Raw genomic sequence first — 20,505 nt, 5'->3', positions numbered from 1 at the left:
GTCACTGCAAAGGCAAACAGAGAAGCTGTTACACACAGTCCTGTGGACATTAAACAAACATGTGGACAAACACAGCTGGGGCAGAGCAGCATGAAGTCCTGCAGAAGTAGCAGAAATCGAGCAGCACCGTTGGTACTATTTCCTCTTCTTCCTGTTATTCTTGTCTTCGGAGCCATGAGGTCACTCCAGTCACTGTGTACTTGCTCATACGTGCCCACCCACCCATGTGTGTCTGTTGCTTTCTTGCGGCGTTAGTAGAGTATTGGAGTAACATTACCAGTTTCCATCAACAGATGGCAGCATAAAATAAGTCATGAATAAGCATTTATTTAGGTCTTGTTTTTCTTGCTCTGGTTACTTCATTCTTTTGAATTTTCACATGCATTTTTCCCTTATAGGAGCTCTATAAACCACTGCTGATCACGCGTTGGTTAAAACAGGTTATTACCACTGAATTAATTTGCCACGTGGAAATATCTCATTTATGGCAGATGTAGCATAAGTAAACGTTATATTTAGATCTGGTGCCGATGGTCTCGATCAGTGTCATGCTCTTGGGCTATTTTTTTCCTGCCGACTGTGTCTCAGATTTCAGCCGAAGTAGGAAAAAAATAGCAAGCTGCTCAATGAGCAAAGACAATCTTGGAGCGACCTGTCTGTGACACCTCTTTGGTGTATCAGCGTTTCCTCGTCTATCGTCTCTTTCGATCACCGTTTTATTCAAGTGCGTCGGTAGATACTGAGATCAATATATTTGTTTATAAATGCTTGGTTTACATGGCAAAGTGATATTATCCTGGCTGTTTACCCGTCATTGTCACTATCTGATCAACCAGCTTCCTGCAGCAGCCCCCTGCAGGTGCATGTGGGAACTACAGCGCGTCAAGTGAGACGCTATGAGACCCTGAAGTCCCGCTGATGACTTTTCAAATAAAAGCCTCCTGGAATTTTTCAAATTTCAAAGGCAGATGTTGGGATAATGGTGTGTCATGTTTAAATCAATTACTACGTGCACTGTTACTTGAAACTAAGTTTCTAAGTTTATCAGGCAGATAGAATTGAGCAGACCCACCCTATATTTGCTTCATTGCTTAGTTTATACATAAGGCTGAAGAAAATTTAAGGCAAGAATTATTTTTTTTGTTTAACATAATTTGATTAATAATGTCTTTCTTATTAACAACAGGGACATTTTTCAGCTGCCTGTTCAATTCTTTGGTCTGCAGTGGAAGATAATAAAGTATAATAATAATTTTAAAAAACCACATCACAGACATTTAGATAACAGCTGTGCCCAGCTATCATTCATTAAAATATTTCTTCTTCTTCTTCTTCATTCAACGGCTCCCTTTAGTGATCACTACAGCAGATCATCTGCCTCTATCTCACCCTATCCTTAGCATCCTCATCTGTCACTCCAAAGATGCAGATTAGAAAAGGTAAGTAAATTTAAATGTATATAATATAATGGATACGCATAAGGGTAAAATGGATGGCTCTACGGGGCAATGTCAGTGGCGTCCTTGATTCACTATTCAAATCAATTAACAATTAAAATGTAATTAAATGCAGGTTTCTCAAGTACTTCAAGTGCAGAAAGTGTGGATTTTACACACTGTGGTGTGTATTAGCAGTTCCTAAACTTATTCTAGCAGCCAAAACAAGTTTATGCTTCCTACCTGGTGTGTGTTATGACTTTTAAGAGAATTCATCACCGATTTAATAAGTTCACACACACACACACACACACACACACACACACACACACACACACACACACACACACACACACACACACACACACATATGAGTGAACTTTCGACATGGCAAACATCGGGATTTTATTTTCACCCTAAAAAAAACCTCTCTACTTCCGGTCTGGCGCTGCAGCTCGCGTGCGTCTTGACGCAGGCAGCTCCGTCTGTAGCTGCTGCTGGCTGCTGCAGGCGTGCAATTTGCGGCAGCGGAGATAACCCTGCGATATGCCTTTTGTATTCCCGGGTGTTTTTTGGGGGGTTTTGTTTTGTGCTTCACGAGGGTCAGATCACAGTGTTTGTAGCCATGCTCTGTGGTGGATTCAGCGGGCTGTCCTAGCTGACTGAGCCGCTCCAGCAGCGGTGGGTCCGGTGCAGTGCACAGCCGGGGATGAGGCCTACTTGTTAAAGCTCCCCCACCACCCCTCCATCGTGATGGCTGATGATCAACAACAACCTGGTCAGAAGCCTGCCTCGGGATTAGGCTCTCTTCCAGCGCTGGTGCCAGGACTCCAGGGGCCCGAGGCTAACGCGTTACAGTTCAAAATAAAGAATTCAATTTGGTAAGGATGGAAGCGATCCACAAGCGGCCACAATGTCCTTTTCGCTAGCCGTAGCCTTGTAATTAGCGTATCTGACTGTGGAGTGGCAAGGAGGCAGTGTGCTGCACAAAAAGCTGCCCGAAAAACAACACGGCTGCTGCCGTGCTAGGCGTAAATATTTCAGAGAAACACGACGGCACCGAACCGCGCCGCTCCGTCTGGTTCCTGTTTGTGCGCTAACGACACGGTAACGTCGGGTTACCTACAACAGGGGTAGCTATGGTCATTAGCATCGAGCCATAGGAGGCCATGTTATAATAGATGACACCGACTCCACCGGCGGTGCTGATGCTCGGGATGACAGGTGTCAAAGCAGGCAGCTCCACACGTCCAGCCTCGCTCTGATTTAATGCTCCTAATGAGAGGGCTGCATCATTTGGGGGAATAACGTGTGTTTATAAATAGAAATGCTCCTTCTGAAAAACCAGTACGTTATTTTGTGCACTGTGGCTTTGGATATTACTCACCAGTTTCTGTCCCTCCTCCCTCCCTTACCTCATCATTACTCTACAGCAAATTAAGTTTATGTTAAATACAAGGGGAAAAAGAGATCAATGGCCACACGGGCTCATTTCCAGCAGAAAGCAATTTAAAAAAAAAAAAAAAAAGGAAGCCAAAGATGTAAACAGCATCTGTGCGTAGATAAGAGTCAGAAGCGCGTGAGGGATAAAGTAAAGATCACTCATGAAGACCACAAGGAAAAAGAAGCACGTCGCAAATTTAAAAGCACTGGGATTAAGATTAACCAGATGCACGTTTGCTGCTATTATCGTGTCTGCTCAGATGATATGTCATACTACACTGAGGCTTTAATTAAAAAAAAATAAAAGGTTAAGTTGAAGTAGTCATTACACACACAATAACCAGCAGTGACAAGCTGCAAACGTGCTTTCTGGTGTGTTTAGTTTTCTGGGGTTTCATATGAAAAGGTGAAACTTTTCATTTACATAAATATTCAGCTCATCTTCTTTTGATACACCTGCTTTGATTAGCCTTGTGATATTTCTAGTGATGAGTCTCTTTTAACTGAAACCGGCCACCGTGTTATTTGCGTCGGCATCATGGTATGGACGAGCACGTGCTGTATAAAATGTGATTAGTGAAGGCCTAATTTTACACGTTGTTGCACACGCTACGGAGACTTCAGCAATGTTAATCGCATCGGAATTTTCCCTGTTATTATGAGTCCGGTATGGCATGGAAGCATTACTGTGTAGTAACACCAGACTCAAAATATGCTGCTTTTTTTTTTTAATTGCAAAAAAACAAACAAACAAAAAAACAGTCGGCATCTGCTCGTCATAACCCTAAAATGATGATAAAATGTCACCAAGCGTTTTGCTGAGAGTAGCAAGTAAATGAAGACACCTGTGGCAGATTCACATTGGTTGGGTGTGATTCAAAAACCCACATTGCGATCTCCATAGATGTTTAAATCTGGCCGTGAGGCATAAAAAGTTAGTGGGTTCCAGCCAAGTTGGAAATTAACAAGAATTTTTCCTAAAATTTGGTCATTCAGAAAAATTCTGTGATGGTCTAAGAAGAGCTTTGGTCGGGAGAGTGACCAAGAGATACAGGCACTAGTTGTTACTCACAGTCTGGCTAACATCAGCCGTACAGTAAGGCACTGGTGCTGATATATTGGATGCCAGCTTTCTGCAGCGTGGAGACACGATGCAAAAAACTTACACAGACGATATTTCAGCATGATAGTGACCCGAAGCATACAGAAGACAACACCACCAAAACCTGGAACAACTCTGTATATTTTATATATTTTATTATTATTATTATTATTATTATTATTTTATTTTATTTTTTTACTATTTAATTTGTAAAAATGTGTATACACACACACACACACATACACACACACACACACGTAGGAAAATATTTAGTATACACATCCAGAAATGCATACACTATTATATATTGTACATATATTTATTAGTTTCAGGTTGGCCATTCTTGTATTTTGCTCGTTTGTGTTGTTGTGTTTGCACATCTCTGTTGCTTGTGGGGCTCGCACACAAGAATTTCACTCGCATGTGCTGTGCCAGTGTGCCTGCACATGTGATGTGACAATAAAAAGTGATTTGATTTGATTTGATTTGAGTCCCTTACTTAAGCGGTCTCCAACCTTTTTTGCTCCACGGACCGGTTTATGTCCAACAACATTTTCACGGATCGGCCTTTAAGGTGTCGCGGATAAATACAACAAAATAAAACCAGTACCGGTACCAGAGGAAGAAGATTTATTCATAACACATGGGAAAAGACCCAGGGAAACCAGGGTAACGATAAAAAAAATAATGCTAAGAACTGATAAAGCCTCTGAAAAACATACATTTCACAGCTGAGCCTCAACTCTCGCGGCCCGGTACCAAACGACTCACGGACCGGTACCGGTCTGTGGACCGGGGCTTGGGGACCGCTGCCTTAGTTCATCTTGAGAGAGCGACCTAGAGAGAATCTGCCAGACAGAGGACTCAAAATGTCTTTTTTTTTTCAGATTTAATATATTCATAAATCTCCTAAAACATGTTCTCACTTTATCAAAGATGCTCTCAAAGTATATCAGCGAATGATAAAATATGTCGTATTGAACGACGTACAAAAATAATGTAACCCGGAAGGGAGATTTTTTTCTTTTATTTGCTGAAATGTTGACAAAATCTTGCATGCATCCATGACATTTTATTTCTTATTTATTCACTTTCTTAAATTTTTATCTCTTTCTCATTGTAGCAAATCTGTACAATCAAAAGTGGACAGCATATTGGTGAGTATCAGTAAATACTGCTTAATCTGCAATCCCCTCATTATCAGAGTCATGTGTTAATGTTTGTTGTTGCGTTCGGAGAACAGTTGTGCAATGAATGTTTCATTAAATCATATAAATGATTAAATATGTTTCATGCTTGATGAAGCAGAGTAGACAAAGCCAACCCCACAAAGCTTCAATTTGATTAACTAATATTTACATGCAGAAATCTTAACGCTATATTGTGTTTTTTCTTTCTTTTTTTTTAGTAACACATGTAAACACATTAAATGTTATGTTCATGAATGCCTTTTTTTGCACTGTGCGAAGCAAATGACAAAAGTGTTTCCAATGTTTATATAAATATATGAAGATTTTTGTATTTTGGTTTCAGCTGGTTATTCATGCACAGTTTTAGATTATTCTCAAACTGCTGCGTCTCCCTCTGTCTCGCCGCCTATGCAGCTGCAAAGAAGTGTCAGTGACATCAAAGCGACGTGATAAAGCTTTTGTCTATTTTTTGTCGTCAGTAAAGCAGACAGAGCCTGGATTTTAATTTCAACACCTCTGTCTGGTGTTAGGCAGATGTTTTTGTTTTCGCTGTTTTTTGGGCTTTATTCCATTTTTGTCTCGATTTAAAAAAAAATCCATTCTTTGACTCCTCTGATGCTTCCACATAAAACAGTAAATAAACATCTAAAAGGGCGGCTTTTTCAAAACGCACTGAGATGTGGTTATATTAATAACTTTGTTTGATAGAGCTACTATCGGCATATCATTATGTGCACAGAATTTCTATGTCAAAGGTACCAAATTGTATATTCTGTTATTAATAAGATAGTAATAAGATACATATATGATATTGTCATTTTAGAATCAGATAAAATGTATATGTTTGTTTTTTTTATGTCTGTGACAAATGTTTGCCACTAACATCCACTGTTGTCATGCAAAAATGGTAAAACGAGATGCCTTAAACTATGTAGAAAAATTTATTGAACAGGTGACACATTGAAGTGGTTTTTTTTCCTGCAGAGTGAGATTTTTTGGGAGGGCTGTGCACAATCAGACCTCAAAGATTAGTGGCAGTCTGTTTTGCCTTGCATTTGTTTTCTGACCTCTTTGATTAGCAAATTTTATGCTTGAGTAAATGAAGCTCAGATTAATAACACTTAGTAGAAGCAAAGCTTTATTCCAGTGTTGTTTTGTTGTAGTTTTTTCTTTGGCTCTGGCTAAAATCTCTTTGCCGGTTGCCAAAAATTTCTCTATGCAGTAAAAACCTTGTGTAACTTTAGAGAGAATAGCACTGAGAGAAATTTCCACCAGTATAATCTGCATTTGCAGTTGTTTTTGATGCAAGTCTTTTAAGAAATACATAGGCGTGGTGTGATTTTGATCATCAGATCAGACTTAAAAACCAAAAAGAAGTTCAGGAAGTTTAAAAAGGGAAGAGTTAGGTTCCAGCCAGTGGCCAGCAGGTCAGGACTGTGTATGTAATTCACTCAGGGCTTGCAGCAGTGATGTGTAGTAAATAGCGTCTTCGTTCACTGCTTATTGGCTGACAGCTCTCACCTCGTTCATTTAAGTATTGGTTCCCCTAGCAACAAAGAGGCAAATACAAAAGGAAGAGGTGAGATGAATCCATTCTTAGAAACCAGATGAAAAGCACTTAAGTTGGGATCAATAATAAATTTTTTTGCATACAATTGTAATTCCAGAGTCCGTGTTTGTTTGAGTTGAATTATGAACCAGATTTTAAACCATCAGCCTGACCACAGCCTTCGTCAGCACGTGTGTTAAACTCTTCAGACATATTCATTTTTTTCTCCTCTCTGTGATGTTTTTATTTTTACAGCAAGATGTTGAGAAGTTTACAGACATCGAAAAGCTCTACCTCTACCTTAAGTTGCCTTCTGGTCCCAGCAGTGGCAATGATAAAAGGTATGTCACAGGCGAGCACTTAAACTAAGTTTTCCACTTTGCTCTCTGGCTTTTTTTTTCCCTCTCTCACACACGCACACACACAGACGCACACATGCTTTGTTGTGGCTCTCATTACATTATCGGCACTGTCTCATTGCTTGTCAAAAATCCACTGGCTGCTACACAGACACAGGTTAGGCTGATAGACGCTAGAGGGGCATCGAATTTGAATTTAAGTCACTGTTGAGGGTTTTTTCTTTTTCTTCAACATTTCAGCTGTATGATTGAACCACTGAAATCTGTAGACTTTTGCTATACCTAGCTGTCTGTGTTTCATTTGTTTCCCCATATCTATTCATCACCCCAACCCCCAAATTCTGCCCATTTGGACTGAGAATGAGAGGGGGTCCTCCACTCCTGGATTATGGTATTAAAGTTTCTGTATTAACAAGAAATGATGCACCGCAGTCGAGGGTACTGCCTCACCAAATGTCTTTTTCTTATGCACCACTTTCAGTGATCAGAGTTCCATGTCGTCAAGCCGTACTCAACAGATGTATGCATTCAACTGGATACGCAATCACCTAGAAGAGCACCCAGAGACTTCCCTCCCAAAGCAAGAGGTGTATGATGAATACAAGTAAGTGGATAACCTTGCAGAAGACGTGCGATCTGCTCTCAGACAGTTATAGTTTCGTCATAATCTCATGTGGGTTCTCTTCTCCTACAAGGAGCTATTGTGACAATCTCGGCTACAATCCACTGAGTGCAGCAGACTTTGGAAAGATCATGAAGAATGTCTTTCCTAACATGAAGGCACGTCGTCTGGGAATGAGAGGGAAATCCAAATATCCTTAAACAAAGTGTTACCCTGGTTGTATTTCTTTCTTTTTTTCTTTCTTCGTTTTTTTTTTTTTTTCAACATGAGTGATTCTTTTAGGTGATTGCAGTTGTGTGCAGTTGGGCTTGTATGGATGATGAGCAGGCAGATCATTAATGTTTGCTTGCAGAGATCTTAGGCAATTCATCTCAACATGATACTACTAGCTGGGCTTAAAATAAGCTTTTTATAAATATATTAAAACCTCAAAATTCCACAGAGGATAGAGTCAAGAGAGGAGTTGCGCCATTAGTTATCATTGCTTGGCTTCTGTGAATTTAAGTTCCAGAGTGCATGTAAGTTAGTTTGCCATTTATTTGCTACGGTCCCTTTTTTATGGACAGGCTTACCTGAGCTCAGACCCTATGGCCAGACAACATAAGGGGATTACAAAGCTTCAGGGGGAAAAAATTCAAGGGAAAAAAGTAAAGTTCTCGGCTTTACATGCCAAGAAAGACTCAAACTGGGTGTTTGTCACGCCCAGTTTGAGTTTTTTTTCATGTTCTCATGCTGCCCCAAAAGAGGAAGCTTCAAAGCTGCTCCGTTATTTATTAATAAAATAAAAAAAGAAAGAAAAAAGTTAAACAGTCTTGAGGCATCTGTCTTTATATTTTGCTAGGAAAATGGGAAATAGGCGCAAGGATTTACTGAAACATGCAAACATAAATGTCAATACAGTAGACAAGGCAACACAGAGTTAGTACAATTCTAAAAAGCTTCTAAGTCAATATTTGGTGTGAAAACCTTTATTCTTCAAAATACCTGAACTCTCCTAGTGTGCTTTCACACCTGCGGTGTTTAGCCAGTTTTTAGTTTAGCCAAAATAGTTTTCAATCTTGGTGTGGTTTGCTTGTGCACGTGTGAACATGGTCGGGGGTCTCAGTCCACTTCCAAGCGAGCGGTTCATTTATGGTGTGAACGTGATCCGAGCCAACTAGCAGGTGCATGCAACAAGTTTGAGCTGAACATCTTCTCTTGAATTCTGGGATGCAGCATGGTAACCTAGATGTGCAGAGTGCATAAGTAGTCAGTATGGGCTAGCAGCTAGCTGTAAAGTGAATGTAAATTCTCCATGTTATCTCTATAAGGCCAAAACACAGCACCTTCTTCTTGTATTTGCTTGTGTTGCTCACACACCAGACGCGTCTGAGCAGTAAGCAGACTAAATGTTCTCATGTGGTTTGTGGTGATGCATTTTGGTTCACTTGGAGTTTGCTTGGAGTCTTTGCTGTGTGAAAAGAAACCAAACCAAGGGAAAAGATACAAGTTTGTGAACTCAAAAAGAGTCCAGTGCCCTCAGATATTTTTAAAGACACACTGCACACCACGCTGGGAAGCCACGTTTTCAACTATTATCTCTTTGGGAATCAGCTTGTTAGTGTAAAAATATTTTTTGCCTGTTAAACTGTGTTAACACTTGCTCATCCATTGAACTAAGTGCCTTTTTAGTGCTTGAATGATTCATAGTTTAGTGTGAAGTGGCTTAAGAAATTAAACAACATTCCCCTGAAAATGGTAAAAAAAAGAAAAAACCGCAAATATCCAGAGAAAAGCTTTGAAATACCTTCATAAAGCCTGGAGAACTATTTTGTCAAAATTCCAAGAGAGTCTGGCTACAGAAGTAGAAAGGTAGTAGCAGGGAATCCTTGGCTCACAGATGAAAGGCTGATGACTGACCTTAGATGGTGTCATATTTTTAGGGCAGAATTTCAAAAAAACGTACAAATATCGGCATGTTATAATCATTTAGGTTTGCACAGTCTTCATGCTTTAGAAACCTTAACTCCTTCGCACATACTGTTATAGCGGGTTAAGGAAGAAAGCTTTTGTTCACATGCCATCCCTACCCAACCTGGACCTTCAGAAGTCTGGTGATGGGGTAAGATTGCCTGCAAAAAAACCCGATCCATATAGTTAGACTTGAAAAATTTGTTCGACGCTCACCTCCCTGCTGCTCTGCTCTGTCTCACTAGTGTGAACTGATGGAGCCAACGGGCCAGTCTCCGAGTGCTGAAGATGAAATGAGGTCTGCAGCTTGTGGATTAGTGTGTGAGTGGGCTCAAAAGGTCCTGAGTCGTCAGTTTGACAACGTGGAGGACCTGGCTCGTTTTCTGCTTAATAGCCACTACATCGGTACTAAGTCCATGGCTGCACTCACTGTTATGACCGGAACACCCACAGGTAAAGGTGTCCTATTGATCTGTTGGCGTGTTTGTTTCATTGTTGTCTCGTGTGCATGTAAGTTTGAAGTTCATTGGGCACTGTAGTACATCTTAAACATTGTGTTTTTTCACTTGAGATATACAAGCTCGGAAGGCATAAAGCCACCGTCTGTCAAAAAATATAATTTGCTGTTTGTTATTCTTTCTTTACATATTTCCATCTCACTGATTCAAGAGTGTTTTCTAAGTGTGATCCTAATTTTTTGAGCCCAGCCTTTCATGCAAATCAAAAGTCCTGTTTCAGAAATGACCGTCAGTCCCAAATTGCAAATAAATGTGCGGCTTCTGCCACGCTGATGCTTGAACTGCAAGCGACAAAGCAGAAATACCAAAATGAAAAAACTGACTTCATGTTTAAAGTGAAGCTACATGCATAATGCAAATCTTTCTGAAACTAACCTGTCACTTAAAATCGTGATTGCACATACTCGAGCAGTGCACCAAGTTATTGTCCAACAATCGGTTTTAGCCAGCATTGGCCAGTATCAGTCTTGTTAACCAGTATTGGCATATCTGCACAAGAGAGTGTATTTACTGATGTTAGCTGATGTTTATGCAAAGCACTTCGACTTGAAGTAATTCACACCAATCAGTAGCCCTCTTGACACCTATCAAGGCCTTATTTAGGTAGTTATTTTTTAAGCATTATCTAAATTAACCGTCCCCATGATGTCTGTGTGCTGTAAAATGTTTGTTAGGCTACACACAGTACATGTTTGTTGAATTTTAACTATCCAGAACTGCAGACAGCTCATGCCTCAGCAGAGATGTTTGACAAGACAAGAACACCACCAACGATCTACCGCTCTTTTCCTCTCGTATGTCTTGATAGGAATGAAGACACCAACTCCAGCTTCTGCGTTTGTGCCGACAGCGGAGTGTAACTCATTCCAGCCCCAGGTGAAGACCCTGCCCTCGCCTTCTGTTGATGCAAAGCAGCAACTGCAACGCAAGATCCAGAAGAAGCAGCAGGAGCAGAAGCTTCACTCACCCTTGCCCACTGAGACCCAGGTCAAGAGAACAGAGGCCAGTACCCCGGGCCCCACGATCCCCTGTGGCAGCCCTGCTCTGCTTTCCCCTCAGCCTACCATAGGCATTGTAGTAGCAGCTGTCCCTAGCCCAGTGACGGTACGTGACTGAGTTTTTTATTTAATTATTATCTGACAAGTTGTTGATCATTTTGCTTAAAATGTGCTGTTATGTTCTCATTGTTTTCCCAGGTACAGAGAAGCAGGCAGTTGATGACCTCACCCAGTCCCGTAGGGACAGCCGAAGGAAAAGTGTTGCCTGTGAACTTTCAAGTGGTCACTCAGTCTCTCAAACAGTCCCCCAAAACTTCTCAGAATATCTCAGCTAGTCCTGTAGGTGACCGGCTGGCGCGACACAGTACACGGTACGCCCAGATCCTGCCTAAGCCCTCTGCCACCAGTGCCATCACGCTGCGTTCACCCCCCACGTTGCTCATCACCAACAGCCCAATAAAAACTGTGATGCCCACTCCCCATGTCAGCTCAGTGAACGTGGTGAAGATGACAGCCATCGCTCTCGCTCCCAGCAGCAGCAGTAGTAGTAACAGCAGCAGCACTTCTGTGCGACCAGCCTCAGCTGGCGTGAGCACCACCGCTGCTTTGGATGAATCCCAGCAGTTACAAAGTGGGAGTTCTGCTGCCCCCCAGTCTCCTGCAGTCAGACTTAGTGCTCCTGCCTCTACTCCCATGCCCTCTGCTGACGCCAAAGTGGTGTCTGAAGCCGGAAATGACAATAACTCTGCCTCTGGCATGGAGAAAACTGCTGTAGGAGCCAAAGAGGAGAGAGTGGCAAAGTTCAGGGCTGCTAGTGAGCCAAGTTTCCTTGTTAAATGTTCTCCAGGAACAGACAAAGGGGCGAGGATAAAAAATGACTCCACATCTCCTCCTACTTCTGTAGCTGCAGCTGGGACTCAGGACAGCAATAACAGTAACTGCCATGACAGTACTTTGTACTTGACTGTTGATAATCAGAACTCCAGTGTCAACACATCATCTAGTGGCTCCTCTGCTGTTACCTCAACATCAAAGGATCCCTGCGCAGACGCCAAGAGCCCCAGGAAGCGCACAGGCGGGGAATCCCATGCAATTCCAGTGAAAAGGGTGTTTATATCCCAGCAGCCGCTGGCTCTAGTTGACAATCCCAAACCCGGAGTCAGCGCTGCAGTGAAGAGGATCCCCAGACCAGGAACCCCTGCTAGACCAGAGAGTGCCCCCTGCAAAGTGAAACACACTTCTATAGGGCCCACACAGATCCTCGCACTCTCTGACTCACCCATCACACACACTGAGAGCACCCAGACTGTTGTCAAACACCAAGACCTGGTGGTGAAACACGAAGACCCTTCTGTCAGCCCCGATACCAGCACTGGGGCGGCGGGAAATAACACGACCGATCAGGCGCTGCTGCAGCAGATCACTGGGGATCCTTGTGCCATACAAGCCAACTCAGGACCACACGAAGCCTCTGTGATGAGTGAGTTAAAGAGCACAATATGGGAGGAGGGGCACCTTGATGAGCTTCGCAAGCAGGCGTTTGCCCAGCAGATACCAGCAGAACACAAACAAGCCCCTGCTGACCAACTTTCCATTATAGCCCAACCCTCTGAAGCCTCGGGCCAGCTCACCCTCACACAGGAAATGGTTGATTTTGCAGGTTCTCAGACCAACATGGACTATTTCCCATTCAATGATGATGACATGACCCAAGACAGCATTGTGGAGGAGCTAGTCCAAATGGAGGAGCAGATGAAGTTGAAGGGTCTGTTCGGTAACTGTGTGGACGTTACCCTGCAAGGTCAGTCAGCCAGCAGTCAAGGCTCTATCCTCAGCACTCACCAGGCCACTACTACCTTCTACCCGTCTGCCCACAGCAGTACCACTCCAGTCCAAACCCCCACGCCGACACCAACCCCGACACCCACCCCTACCTCTGAAATGACGCTCGCTCACAGCCTGACGAGGGAGAGCCCGTGCTCCCGTATGGCTCCCATAACCCCTGTGGATGGAGCCATGGGTCGTCACACCCCTATCAGCACACCACTGTCCAACTGCAGCAGCAGCGTCCCCCCGAGCCCCGTGGAGTGCAGGAACCCTTTTGCTTTTACTCCCATTAACTCGAGCATTACAGGTTACCACGACGCCAGTATTGTCTCCAGCAGCCCTGTCAAGCCCATGCAAAGGCCCATGGCAACCCACCCTGACAAGGCCAAGCTGGAGTGGATCAACAACCGCTACAACAGCAACTCTTCAGGTCCTTTGTCGAACCATAGCATTGGCATTTTGCCCAGCTACCAAGACCTGGTGGACGATCAGTTTCGTAAGCCACATGCATTTGCAATTCCTGGCCAGTCATTTCAATCTCAGTCAAGACAGGATGCTGCCCACTTTGGCCGTTTGACCCCGATCTCTCCAGTTCAGCAGCAGCCGCAGCTGCAGCAGCAGCAACAACAACAGCCGCAGCAGCAACAACAGCAGCAAATTGTAACAACTCCTACAAAACAAGAGAGTTTTGCTGTGCCGGCACCGTTAGATAGCAAGGCCTCATCCTCGTCTGCATCTAGTACTTTCCGTTGCCGCAGTGTTAGCCCAGCAGTGCGCCAGAGAAACTTCAGTGGCAACACTGGCCCCGCGACCACCACCACAAGTACCACCACGACAACGCGCGCTGTGGTTTCACCTTTTAACTCCCCCATCACCTCCGAGGTTCTCAGCATCTTGTCGAACAGCCAGACCGTCACCTCTGTCCACAGCATGGTCCAGCGTAGCCAGTCTGTACCTCTGAACATCATGATGCAGAGTGAGATGCTGCCCGTGCAGGGTCAGAGCAACACGGCCAAAATCACGAATGTTCTCCTCAGCAAAATGGAAGCGGACGGGGATGATTCTGTCCGCGGTCTAGGCATAAACAACCTCCCCTCTAACTACACGGCCCGTATGAACCTCACACAGATCCTGGAGACCACGCCTGGCTTTGCTGCAGGGACTGCTCATCAGACTCAGCTGCCCGTCAGCTCCAGTCCTGCTGCCTTTGAGCTCCAGCAGCACGGCTACCTCACCACCGGAAGTGGAGAACAGGGAGGTTTCTCTACTGGGGACAGCCAAGCACAAGTGGGCTCTGGTGAACAAGACCAGCAACAGCAGCAGCTGCAGGAGAATCCAGTGCAAACACAGCCACAGCTGCTCCTCCAGAGCACACAGCAGCAGGAGGTGGAGGATGAACAGCAACAGCTGGATTTCAACAACACTGTCAAGGACTTGCTGGGGGATGATGGCCTCAACCCCAGTTCCCAGTTGGTAGGTCAGGTAGCTTCGGAGCTCAACGCCGTGGCGTCCGACTTCTCAAACGACATCAGACTGACCTCAGATCTGTCCAGTAGCATCACTGACCTTAACACGTTGGACACCAACTTACTGTTTGATCCCAATCAACAGCAGGAACAATATGAAGACTCAACACTGGAAGAACTGAAGAACGACCCGCTTTTTCAGCAGATATGCAGTGATACTGTGAACTCTGGTTTTGACTGGCTAGAAAGCAAAGACCAGCCTACTACAGTAGAGATGCTGGGTTAATGTTATCTTTTATTCTGTAAGACTTCTGTTCTCTGTTGTTTGGTTTTGTGCATATGTAGTAAATCTGTTTTTAAACTCTAGTTTGTTGGGATTTGTCTGGACTTTGCCATTTGTTCTGTTCAAAGTGCCAGGCGTACCAGAAAATCTCTCCTACACGCGATGTTTAATTGATCCCTTCCCCTTTTTTGGCATTTGTCACCCAGAGTTTCAGTGTCGAACCACTTTTCTCCCTCATCTGAGTTCTCTCAGTGGCCGCGTGCACTTACTTAAGAACGTTAGGAGAAGGGCAATCTTCAATAATGCAATATTTGTATTTGATGAACAATTAAGGAAGAGTGATGGGTAGGAAATTTGGCACAAGAGACTTCACCAAAAAAAACAACAACATATGCTTTTGCAGTTCAAATTCAACCAAATGGAGACGATATTGTAGTATATGCACATGTTAGTTGTAGTACATTTGCCTGCCATATCTGAATATTTAAAAGGGTAGCCTCTTAAGCTGCCGGGTGCTGAATTTATGACATGATCTTTATCATATACCAAATCAGTGGAAAAACTGATTCACATCTGAGCATTGTCCGAGAGTGAAATTTTCTTAAGCCTATACTTCTTGTACTGTTTATTATCTTATAAAGGGAGTAGATGAATCTGTAGTGAGAAGATGGGGATTCAGGCCACTTTGTGGACGATACATTGAAAGGAATCAACAACTGGCTGCCTTATTTCCAAAGTCCAAGGCCTTACGCCATCTTTAGAGAGACTGTATATAGTATAATGTTAAGATATCTTCAGAACCATCCAGAGCTTCATCATATCAAGGCAGCTGTTACTCTGATATTTTCAATACTACTTCTTATTGTTTTTGTTCCGCAGTGTTTCAGTATAGATATGTATTGTATAGGCTAACGACTACACTGTGTGTGCCCTTATCGTTAAAGAATTTAGAGGAATTTGATATGCCGTCATTTCACGATACCATGGCAGGTGCACTCACAGTCATGAGGTTGTTTTTATTTTAATGGGGGGTTTTGGCATGCTGTACGCCCAGCTTGGATAAGAATATCAATGGTATGGAGAAGGCTCATTTACAAGGGAGGATGGAGGCTGAAGTGTGTTCTGATGTCATCTTGAGATCAAGAGGAAATTACATTATTATGTTTGTGGAGATCCAGCCTTATGTCCATACCAAAGATGCTCTGTTTGAAAATCATAAGAGATTATTACACGTAGAAACACTCCTTGTAAACATTAACAACAACGGGGAGCGGGCAGCCTCAGAGATATAAAAGAGATCTATTGCATTCGCAGAAAAGGATGAAGTTAGATAAATCTTATGTACAGTATGTATATTTGTGAAATGGTCACTGTCCTATGTTTTATAGGTAACCATGGACCTGAAAGCATGTTGAAACCATCACTGCTAGCCAGGTAGGCTAAGTGATACAGTAGGATGCTTGCTTGAGTTTTTTGGCTATTGTCAATGTTGTATAAGTCATGTTTAAGCTCCATCTGTAAATAGGATAGATACATAGAGATTTGATGTATCAAGACACTATATTATGGCCATTATTCTAGCTAAGTATGTGCCATTTAAAAGAGGAAAAAAAAAAGCAGATTTATAGTCAGCAAGATACTGTATGTTGTGTGTTACATTTCTGGCTCAGTGTGTCGTAAAAGTAATGCTGTCTGGTCTCGCTTGCTGATTATGTTTTTTTTCATTAGTTTTATTTTTTTGTTCTATTCAAAGGTCTCTGCAGTTGCAGAAGTGATGTGTGCTTTGAGCAGGATCAATAGCATGGTATATTGAGAAAAAAAAAGTTGTGATACTGTTAGCTGGTTGCAAACATCTCTGTGACAGACATTGTGCTCAAAGTCTTTCAGCAGACACTGGAAAAAAAACAAATGAAAAAAAAGCGATTACTCACGTTTCAACAAACTTTGGAGGTTCACGTTATTGCACTAAATTTTTATGACACATGGCTTTGCCACATCTTTATGGACAAATGTAATGATGGATGCCCGCAAAAAAAAGAGAAAATGAAAAAAAAAAAAAACACAATTTTTTTACAACAAAACGAGTAAGGAAGTTTCAGTGAATTGTCAGAAAATGACTAATTGTCTTGTAGCAAAATGTGCATTAATCTCAGTGAGATACACATTTCTTACTCATTCTCTTACATGAGAATATAAAGCATTGAGGGGGGAAAAAAGTTAAATAACCTTTTAAAACCTACATGCTCATTATGTTGATAAATGATTGTACGCACGCATGTGTGATTACTTCTGTTGTACGTTGTATTCTTGGTAACCACTGTCTTCTGTGATTTGGGCAGGTTCTGTTAACCAGACTGGCAGTGCTAGTTTCATGAGTTACATCATTTTCATTGTGTGCTGTTTACTAAGTTAATGTTCTTCTGTATGTTATGTTGACTGTTTTCTGACAATTTTTACATATTTTTTGTTTGTTTGTTTGTATTTTGTTTTTGCAAAATGCATTTTGTGAAGAGTATTTTACTTTAACATTTTCTCTTCATTTTTTTCTTTAACAATATGGCACTGATATTTGAATTTGAATGAAGGAAATGCACCTCTTTATGAGTTCCGAAGCTCCATCAAGCAGTGATTCTTTACCTTTGACTGACCCAGACCCAACTCTGTCAGACTATCTTGTCCATTTCTACCAGTAGAGAAAAAAAAAACAAACCCTCCTCTGTGGTGTTGTCTGGTGTTTCGCTTAATGTACAGTAGCTTGTTAATATTGCAATCGCGTTGTTTCTTTTTTCAATGGAAAGTACTCACTGGTGAGATTTTTAAAGTGGTTTTAAAAGCCAATAAACTTTTTTAAAGAAGGTTTTTTTGTGCGCGCGTTTTAAGTGCTCATTCTTCTTCTTTCGCTTCAGTTCACGTTCAGTCATTTTATTGTTCTTACTGGGAAACTTGGTTTACAGGCATTCTCTCAAGAAATCCTCCACAAGGAAAAACAAAAACGATACACAACCACAAAACATAAATCCACATCCAAAATTCATTAAATGTAAATAATAATAAATAATCCTCCAGATAAAATAAACTAAAATTTCTTGGGGAAAAACCCCACTGGTGTAAGGTAAGGTACAGATATCACACAAAATAACTGGCAGAAAATTCAAATTTTTTGAAGCTGAAGTCTTTTTTTAAACAAGAAATTAAATGTTACATTTGCATCTCAGTTTTAATTTGTATCATTTTTGCTACATGAACAAAGGACTTTTTGGTCCTAATACACCTAACTCGTGCTGTCCTGTACTTACAGCATGAAGGAAGCAGTTTAAATTCTCTGTGCAGGGTTGGGTCTGGCTTTCCACAACTGGGGGGACCTTTTGCAGCAGGTAGTGACGTCTGGGGGTGGGCTCATATTTGGTGACTATCCTCACATCTTTGTTCACATTTATACTGTCCTTGGTTCTAATATTTCCAAACTACATAATAATGAGAAATGTTAAAACCAATTCAACAACAAATAGTCAGCAGTTTTCTATATACAGGAAAAAAACAGCAACTTCCTCAGTACAGGTGTAGATGGCTCTTCTTGGCCATTGCTTCCACACGCGCATCAAATAATTACATTATTATTATTAATCTAAGGGTCGCTATAGGCTTTGTCACACCTACCCTAGCCTTCTTTGACCAGTGTAGCCACATGTTTAAAACAATATAATCAGCAGATAAGATTTCAGATTATATATTTAAATCCCAACAACCATCTTGGCCTTATTTTTGTAATTGTTTTTTACAGTTTAAAAAAATGCCCCACAGCATGCCAAAACCAAGCAGAAATAAAGGAATTGGTTGCTTTACTAGTTAAAAAATTTCCAATTCCTGCTATTGTTTCTATATTTTTGGAAAGGAGACTAAGAAATAAAGCTTGTACAGTAAAGATTTTTCCAAATATACTAACACTGATGTTTATTTGTCTTTGATTAAACACCGACACATTTAATACTTTATCAGTCTGTTTTATGCAGACTTCAAACCTCTCCATCACCTTCTCGACCCAAGGTTAGAGGTCAGCAGCTCTTCAACTGACCTCTAAGGTCTGTAGGGGGGTTGGCGCCTCCTGGAAACAAGCTACAGCCAACCAGAGTCCAGCTCTTTGGCCCTCTGCTCTGCTTTCCCAGGGCCTCATGATATTCATCATATGTTAATAACCTTAACCCTATTGATCATGGCCAAACACCCTGACCTTTAGCCATACGGGGCCAGTGGTTACTTCAGCCAACATTTAGCAACATGAGTCAACAGATTTCACAAGGAAAAAAAATGCAGTGTTTGTTTTTGATAGGCTAGAACATGAAAATAAAGAATCTACAGTTAAACATACTGGGGGGGGGGGGCAAAAGTGTGCACAGTGACAATTACTATTATCACTGAGGGTTTTGAGAAGGTGACCAAAACGTACTTTTCGCATAAATTATTAGTACTGAGTAAACACTTTAGCACATGCTATTTGCCTGACAAATGATTTTGAGCCTTGGGTTATGACTAGAAGGCTTTAAATGATTAAATCAATAGTTAGTTCTAATCAATACATAATTACACTCGTGTCTCCTCATTTGATTGGATATTGGAGTTTGGCGATGCATGTTTTTAAGTAGTAATCCTCTGAAATCGGTAAACATCCATTCATAGATGTAGCTGAGAAGGAGAGTGTGATATGTTTTGTGAGGGAGCACAGTTACCAGCTTGATGACTTTATTTACCTGTGCCAGTGGAGGGAGGTTTTGCTGATACAGCGTGGCTGAGCTCACCGCTGGAGTCCATTGTATTGCTACTGAATGAGAGCCTGGAGACAGGAGGGCCATTGTCAAAAGGCACAGTCGCTGGATCAATATCTGAATTCATTAAGCAGCTGACTAGTAGCCATCAATATCTCATCATAATTACTAGGCTCTACTATAGGAGCAGATGCTGTTCAATATGACCTTATTAACTGCTGGTAACTGATAATTCAAACGTTCATCTTATTTTGTTGTCCAGAACATTTGATCTATTGAAACATGGGAAACTGGTTGTTGATTTCTGATCAGTGTGTAGGTAATCTAGTCAATGCTCTGATCAGTGCTTGATGCTGAAATGTTAACAGCCTAAAAGGAATTGAATTCAGTTTTCTATAGGTCTTTATGGTATTTACAAATCCATGAACAAACTAATAGGCATGGAAGGCTGTGTCACATGCAGAGTAAGCAAAAATGGCAAATTACATAATGGAGAAGGACAACAACTGGAGGCCCCATGAAATCCCACGAAACGTTAACAAGTAAACCTTAAATATTCAGAAAGTCTCACTGAAATATGTAATTAAACACAGAGTTAGATTAGAACAAAAGAAAGAAAGGACAACATTATGCCATAACAAAGCAGTCTTTTACAGATGATATTATTAATACATTAATAGGAATTTACATACTCACAAAGGGTGAAACTCAATGTCACATTCATTTAGCTGCATGAAGTATTCCTGTCTGTGAGATATGCTGTTGTTCAGGTGAGGGCCTTAAAGAGCTGTGATAATGAGCTACATCAGATTTGTAATGCCAAACAAATTGTGGTCTGTGGGCTAGCAAGGTGTTATTTTTCTTTTTAATGATTTTTCACACTTTGCAAAGCCAGCCAGTGGGACGAGCTGTCTGTATGTGTGAAACCTCGGGGCTAGACCACTGTGTAGGTGTTATAAATAAAAGTATTTAGTTAAAAATAATAATAATTAGAGATTGTCA

At 41.7% G+C, this 20,505-nt stretch overlaps 1 protein-coding gene across 2 annotated transcripts; it reads left to right on the top strand.

Annotated features, from left to right (window-relative positions):
* Positions 1-1,906: 1,906 nt before the first annotated feature.
* Positions 1,907-17,600, top strand: rfx7b (regulatory factor X7b). 2 transcript variants are annotated; one of them, XM_085462085.1, is made up of 9 exons: positions 1,907-2,317; positions 5,105-5,138; positions 6,976-7,061; positions 7,561-7,683; positions 7,775-7,894; positions 9,721-9,802; positions 9,897-10,104; positions 10,978-11,273; positions 11,366-17,600. In XM_085462085.1, the coding sequence occupies exons 1-9, from the start codon at positions 2,190-2,192 to the stop codon at positions 14,744-14,746; spliced, it is 4,458 nt and encodes a 1,485-aa protein (XP_085318211.1). In that variant the 5' UTR covers positions 1,907-2,189; the 3' UTR covers positions 14,747-17,600. The 2 variants fall into 2 exon arrangements, with proteins under 2 accessions (XP_085318211.1, XP_085318212.1); XM_085462086.1 differs by lacking the exons at positions 1,907-2,317; positions 5,105-5,138; positions 6,976-7,061 and adding an exon at positions 7,070-7,470.
* The last annotated feature ends 2,905 nt before the right edge of the window (positions 17,601-20,505 follow it).

The sequence above is a fragment of the Copadichromis virginalis genome, linkage group LG7 (genome assembly GCF_057382275.1).
Source record: "Copadichromis virginalis isolate Kocher_CV1m ecotype Utaka linkage group LG7, C_Virginalis_male_GT1.1, whole genome shotgun sequence".
NCBI classification, from domain to species: Eukaryota; Metazoa; Chordata; class Actinopteri; order Cichliformes; family Cichlidae; genus Copadichromis; species Copadichromis virginalis.
This window is presented reverse-complemented; position numbering and strand designations above follow the sequence as displayed.